General features: G+C 41.0%; 1 protein-coding gene across 1 annotated transcript; it reads left to right on the plus strand.

The window, feature by feature from the left end:
- The first annotated feature begins 1,808 nt into the window (after positions 1–1,808).
- Positions 1,809–3,584, plus strand: LOC107098712 (tripartite motif-containing protein 47-like). Its single transcript, XM_015396529.1, has 2 exons — positions 1,809–1,903; positions 2,017–3,584. The coding sequence occupies exon 2, from the start codon at positions 2,079–2,081 to the stop codon at positions 3,096–3,098; it is 1,020 nt and encodes a 339-aa protein (XP_015252015.1). The 5' UTR covers positions 1,809–1,903; positions 2,017–2,078; the 3' UTR covers positions 3,099–3,584.
- The last annotated feature ends 3,723 nt before the right edge of the window (positions 3,585–7,307 follow it).

A 7,307-nucleotide genomic window follows, 5' to 3' on the forward strand; every position in this document is an offset into this window, starting at 1 on the left:
ATTCAAAAACAATAAGGTGATAGCTTCAGTGGTACTGAGATAGGATCCCAGCTTTCTTTTTTTTTTCACAACAAATAAAAAAAAAATGCTCTAATTTTTACAGATGAATTTAACAGCTTTTCTTGAGTTCTAATTCAAATTTTATAGAAAACGGTAGTTGTAACTTAAATTAAGTCAACAATATGTAAAATTCCTAAATTCTAAATGTATATTGGCCTCATAAGAAATAGAATTTTTATTGAACTTAATTGAAAAGAAATTTCACTTCATGCAGCTCTCTTAATATATTTGAATCCCTTGCCCTGATTATTTATTTCATGCTTTTTCTGTGCCCCCATGAAAACACACTGGCCCCCTCCTGGCCCCATGGTACATTTGGTCTAGATCTGCCACTGTTCCTCTCCTTCACTAGACATTTATATAATTTAGTATATTCTGCTGTGAAATTAGTCCTATATTTTTGTTTTTTACTGGAGGATTCAACCTCTGCCGTTTCCCCGGATGCACAGCTTTGAGTGGTAACTAGGTGACTGCCAGAGAGTAAACCAGATAAACTTATTGGATTGATCCAATCAGCTCTCTGACAATCAGTCATCTTGAATGCTGGTTGAACAGAGCATCACTTTGGACAGATACGCTGCACAGGTTTCACCAGTAACCTCCTCCCCACACCCCGCTCTCTTTTGTTGTCTGCGCATGATGCATGAATTATTGCCTGCACGCTCTCACTCGCATTAAAAAACACTTCCTTACAGAGTGTAAAATCTGGGATAATTTATCCGACTCGCGGGCATCCTTGAACAACTATCTATATCAGGGAGTCTCCCGGAACTTCCGTCTGGGTTATGTAGGCTTCTACTGGTCATATCCATGTCTTTATTTGTGACATGGAGACTTTTTATCTTTTAGCTGGTTGCTTTAGTGAGTCCCTAATGTCAGTTCAAAATGAAGATTAAAAGGTTAAGTATGCAGTGACACGTTGATGCAGCTTCATACATCTCACTTCTTTTGTGCGTCAACTTTTATGATGAAAGCTGCACATTCTTTTATGTACAAGGGCCCACGGCCTTTGAAAACAGGTTTCAAACAATGCAAGAGGTGTTGATTGTCCGTGCTCTCCTGATGGAGGTGCAAATTTCTTATTTAATCCCCTAGGCTCATGTCTCAGATTCTTTAGCATTAGTTGCCAGGGAGGGACTGCAGTAAATGTCGAGCGTCTGGTTCACAGTATTGCTGAATGAAACTTTTGGCAGCTTTGCAGAATCTTTCTTATTTAGGAGGACGACTAATGTTTTCTTAAGTAGTTTATCTAACTGGATATACAGTTATCATCTTTATTATGTGCATAACAGAGATTGAGACAGAGTGGATCTTCCTTAACACCAAGTTCTCTGTGCTGTTATCTGCGACACTGTGTAATATTTTGATATGGCCAGAGCCATGGATATCTCCTCATTTACAAACATGTATGATGTAATGATGTGATGATGTGACAGACTGGAGTTTGAATAAAATGCTTCTTTAACTGTGATTTAGGACCAGCTTCATGGAGATGTTAGCCCGGTTGTTAAGTAGCTGCCTTTGTTAAACCCAAACAAATTATCTCGTCTGAGTAAGATTACAATTTCTTTCCATCTCCTTTACAGAGCTAACTGGTCGCTCCAACTATTTCCTCACTTTCAAATGCGTTCTGGTGATATAAACTAAGATGCAACAGACTTGAGGTGTACAACTTGACTTGACAGATTGCTTTAGTCTATAATTATACTGTTTACTGGTATGTGACCAGGCGTGGTTTCTCTGTCAGGGAGGGGTTTTCTATAGGTCTTTTTAGACAGCAATACATTCAGCTCAGAAGATCTGCATATTTCCAGGACCACATACTTATCTCTGCCTAGTCCAGGTAAGTACTGATAGGGATTTGTTCGATATCTGTTATATCTAAGAAGCACCAAACAGACTTTGTTTTGAAAGAGGTGTTAGATCTGTGCATTTGTTTGTGTTTTCTACATATAGGATCATTAACGGCAGAAGGATTTCTCTATAATTCACCTTATTGCGGCAAACAGGTGACCAACATGTCTGTGATTACCTATCAGCTTGCAGACGAGAATTTCTGGTGCTGCATCTGCCAGGATGTGTTCGTGGAGCCTGTCACGTTACCATGTGGACACAATTTCTGCAGAGCCTGCATAGAGAAGCATCTGGATTTGAGCCCTCGGTGTCAGTGCCCCATATGCAATGAGAGAGTGAATAAGAAGCACAAGCTTGTTGTGAATACCATTATATCTGAGCTGACTATTCAGTACCTGGTGTCTGCAGGACAAAAGAGGGGGAACAACTCAAAGCCGGTCAGCGTGACACCAGGAGAACCTTCCCGTGATCCTCCTGTTGGACCTAAACACCTTCCCTCATGGTCCTACCTGCTGTTAGCCGTTACTATGGTGGCTCTACTTCTTTTCTTCATGGCTCGCAGATGCTCCAAACACCATAATTACCGTGAGCTCTTCAGCAAGAATGAACAAATTAACATTCGTCAAAGCACCTGGGCCTCCAGTAACAGGTTCCACCAGGGGGTTCCTTCAGACGAAAAATATGAAGAAAAACAAGAAGAACTCTGGAAAACGTCGGCCAGGATCCAGCACTTGATCTGGCAGAGATGGATGAAGATAAAGGAAATCAAAGATGTGATGCAGCTCAGGGAAGAGGCTGCAGAGAGAGAGATGACTGATGGGATCCAGATCTTCACCTCTCTGATTCAAACTTTGAAGAATTCTCAGGCATATCTGATCGGGATGGTGGAAGAAAAGCAGAGAGTGAAGGAGAAGCAGATGCGGAGTGTCATAGCTGAGCTTGAGCAGGAGATTTCAAAGCTGAAGAGGAGGCACGTTCAGCTGGAGCTGCTTTCACACTTTAAAGAACTTCTTGTCTTCCAGGATGTCCATGATCTAAGCGCTGTTCCACCTACCAAAGACTGGACCCAGGAGAAGATCTGTCCGATCGTATATGAAGGACTGATCAGGAAGGCCATGGAGCGAGCCATGGACCAGCTGTCGGAGGTCATCAGACAATGGGATGAAGAAGCTGCAGGAAACTGAGGCGAATAAGTCCCACCAGTCTGCCTTGGATTCTGGGAGAATCCAAGATTCTGTTAATAAAAAAGGTAGAAGTGACACTCAACTAGGGTTGCCAACTCCCTGAAAAAAGGGACACCTCATGTGCGTGCCAGCTGACCCATTTGCCTTTACCCCTCCTGGCGTGGTGATTTTTTTCTTATGCCCCCCCTTGTGTGTGAAATGTTTTTTTTTTTTTACTATTTGACTCAAATTTGCATTTTGTTAGATGCATATTTCTGAGTGACATGAACACATGGAAAACAAATTATCCCAAAATTCATTTTAATACAAAATAACAAACTTTGCTGAATAAAATAAGTATCTTAAACATAAGCCTGTTTTGCTTTACTTTAAACTTTAAAAATGAATAGAAAACAGTAAATAAATAGTGCAAATGTTTGGTGCAACAGCAAACTTGTAAAAATATTTGTGCCTTAAATGCAATGACTATAAGCTACAGTTGTAAAACGGGAAAAAAAAATCATTAGTTTAATGCCACATTATGTGGTGATAGACTACTTTTTCCACTTGTATTTCCTCTGAGCTCTTGCAGCAGTGAGGAGTTGTTTGTTTTTGAGTGCTGCAGAGTAAAGCTGAGCATCGCTTGGCTCAACCAATGGGATGAGGGTATTGTGGATCGTTACATATATGTTGTCAGCTCAACGCAGGACAGGGCCTGTGATTAAGTTTACCATAAGTTTTGTATCTAACGTGCACTCGTTCTTCATTTTCCATGAGCTTTTTACTGATTATTTTTTGACTCTCACAATAAGACGGGACAAAGCGCGTTCTTTTCCCACTAAATATGGGACAGGTATTTCTATTTCTAAATACTGAATGACTCTGTTTTACAAGGGACGGTTGGCAACCCTAGCCTCACCCCAGAAAATGGCTGTTAGACAATTGTCTCCAGAACCAAAGAGAGTTATAGTAGCTGCACTCTCTAACAATCAGCTTCTTCTTTTTGTGTGATTTAACAGAGATACAGTGTGAGTGTTTGTGAATTATGTCATTTGATAATGATGGTAATGCTGCTGTTCAAGTTCTCGTCCTTCTAAATAATCCACCCATTCTTCAGTCCTGGTTGGAATGATGGGGGCAGGGATTCTGCTCCCTTTATCATCTCTCTGTAACAACATAAAATAAAATCTCATTAGCATGCAATATGGTTTGATTTTCAAAGATTTCTTTATTTAGAAAAATCAAGAGATTTACTGTATCATCATCTTCCTGTGAAGAGCCACAGTTAAACAGATACGTTTAAATGAAGACCTAAATGTTTCAGTAATTTGTTAACATGTTTTGAAAAAAAAAAAATGTATAAATGATGATGAAAAAAATAAAATCTGTAACATTTTTGTCATTGAAGCTCTTTCATGAAGTTGTTGAAAGTAAATTCACCCACAGAAATACTTTTAACCTGTAAATCTTTTCTTGAAATATTTAACTAATAAAACAAAGTTTCTGAAATCAAAAAACCTCAAATTTCATCATGTTGGTTTGTCGGTACAGTAAGCAGAGACAGCAGTTGCTTAAGGGCCCACGACCTCTTAGGGTCCCTGTCACTGAGACCTGGTGGGCCCCCTACGCTATTGGAGACTAGGAAGTCTCTTTGCAGATGTGGTGGGGTATTTATAGCGCAACACATGCCAGATTTCAACATGATGGTGAGCCGTTTAATCACAACACCAGTAGCAAAGAAGACAGTTGTACTTTTAATTACTATGTTAATAACTGTGTATAGTTCATTAGACGGTTGGTTAAAAAATACACTCATATAACATGTTTCAAACCACAATAAAGATCTTAAAAGAACAATGTATTTGACTGTTTTATTTTTTACACTACGACTTGGAATTATGGGTAATCCAGAGCGTAGATTAAAATCATAACTGTTACGTACAATGTGTTAGCGACGATGGATACCAAAAAGAGGTACTTGAGTGGATTCCAGAAAAGAAAAAGGAAAGAAGAGCTGCTGCAAGAACGGAACAAACTTTCCAAAATAAACACGTTCTTTCAAAGAACCGAAGAGGCAGAGGTGGACGTTGCTGCTACAGCGAGTAAAGATGGCGACCAGGAGATGAACAGAGAGAGGGGGAGGAGGGGGGCTGTGAAGATCAAGGTAGCCCGATGGCTTGTTGTGCTAGTATTCTGATGTATATCCATGTATAGTGAAGGTGAAAAATGATGAAGTGAGTATGTATGGGGCACGTTTCGGGTTGGTTATCTACAGTATGGGGTGTGGGGCTGGTTCCATAAGCATCTCCCTGAAATGAGTCTTTTGAACTTGGGATGCCTGTAACATGTGGTGGTGCGCTTTCACCAATGGTTCCATTAAAGGTGCGCAGTCACTATTTTTCCGTGTGTGATTTGTGATCATATACTGCTGAGAATTGCATCTCGTGTGTGCTTCATATGGGGCCCACCCAGATAATGTTGCTTACTTATTGTTGTGTCGTTACGCCATTGATAAAGACTTAAGCAGCTGTGTCTTGTCACGTCAACATGTGATAGAAAAAACATTACTAACCATTTTGAAGAGATTTGTCCGTTTTGAAACTCAGGCATTCAAAAAGAAGACTAGCAGGTTCTGTGTCTGATGGATGATTTAAAATGTAACGGCAGCAGGAGGGCCAGCCACCTGCCTTGATTGGGACATGGTAGCTTTTGTAAAGAGGGCCTCGTCCAAGTCTATCCTAATGCCTAATGTGAAAGATTCTGTAAGTTTTCATTGTGAAACAGATAGTTGCACAACATTTTGCAATAGTCACTCCCTGACAGCTATGGAACCTGAGACAGGAGCCTAAAATAAGCAATTATGGATTAGTATCTTTGTTTGGAGGGAGCTGTCACTCAATGATCCAGCCCCTGGCAAGTTCTGTTCTAAATGAGCGATGACAGAAGTCCGTAAACCGACTCTACTGGAGAGGTAACTGGTTTTCAGCTTCTTCAAGGAGGAGAACAGAGCTCAGGGAGTCAGAATATCCTCCTGTACCCCTCTTTGGAAAAAAAGATAAAGACTTTAGCTGTCCAAAAAAAACAAACCTCTTGCTCCCTCCGATAGAGGTTATCTTTAAAGCTCAGGGAAACAAGGACATTGGTACAAAGTATATTTTTTTCAAATGGTAAGATCCATTCATGCATCTTCTCCCACTTATGCAATCAGGGTCACGGTGGGCCAGTGCCTGTATCTCCAGAAGTCTATGGACCAGAGGCTGGGTCTACTTCGGACAGGTCGCCAGTCCATCGCAGGGCAACACACAGACATACAATCATTCACACTCACGCCTTCTCATACTCTGTGGTCTAGGTGCAGGTGTTTTCTTTGGCAGTGTTTTCTCTCTATCCCTCCTCTGCAGGGCTGGACGGGCAGGTGAGTTCCATCAGAGCTAATTACCAGCCTTCATAAGGAGCTGAAACCAGGAGGAGGGCGTCAGTTTGTTTACTCTTCAGCGTGGTACAGACCTACTCGTTGAAAACCCTGTTTTCTGTGAGACCAAATCCTAACCTCGTCCTTGTCATTTCCCTCTAGAAAACCATCCAGTGGAAGGTCTGGAAACCCAAGCCTGGGATCAGAATCAGAGAGACTCCTGGAAAGTTCTCATACCAGCGCTCCTGCCTGCGCTTGCCTGCCTGTCCACCCTCCAACAAACCAACACAGAGAGAGAGAGAATCTGGATCTGCACCAACAACCTGGACCACTGAACAGCACTTCTTCCCCCAGATCAAGCCCAAGACGCCACCTCAGTGAGTTCACCATCCAAAACATATTTTCACAAATCCCAAAGCTCAAGTTTTTCATCATCCTCCCTATCTTTCCCAGCAGAGCTCACAAGACTCACGACCAGCTGAAATTCAATCTTGTTCATCTCCATTATTTCAATAAACTTTTTCGCTTATAACGACTGTCTTAGTTATTGCGCCCATTCAGAGTCACACGTTCAAAATATGACACACTTAAGGACAATTTAAAGAAGCCAATTAGGCGACTGACCAAACAGTCATTTTTTTGGAATGTGGGGGGAAACCGGAGTACAACGGAGTATTACGGCCAGGCTAGAGATTTTTTTTTCTTCTATTTTGAGAATAAAGAGTATAAAATTACAAGAATAAAGTCATAAAATTACGAGAATAAAGTAGTAAAATTACAAGAATAAAGTTGTAATATGACGAGAATGAAGTCATCAT

The sequence above is a fragment of the Cyprinodon variegatus genome, unplaced genomic scaffold (assembly GCF_000732505.1).
Source record: "Cyprinodon variegatus isolate N-32 unplaced genomic scaffold, C_variegatus-1.0 Scaffold803, whole genome shotgun sequence".
NCBI lineage: Eukaryota > Metazoa > Chordata > Actinopteri > Cyprinodontiformes > Cyprinodontidae > Cyprinodon > Cyprinodon variegatus.

Coding starts and splice junctions, on each gene's coding strand:
- LOC107098712 (XM_015396529.1), top strand. CDS start 2,079: ATGTCTGTGATTACCTATCAGCTTGCAGACGAGAATTTCTGGTGCTGC.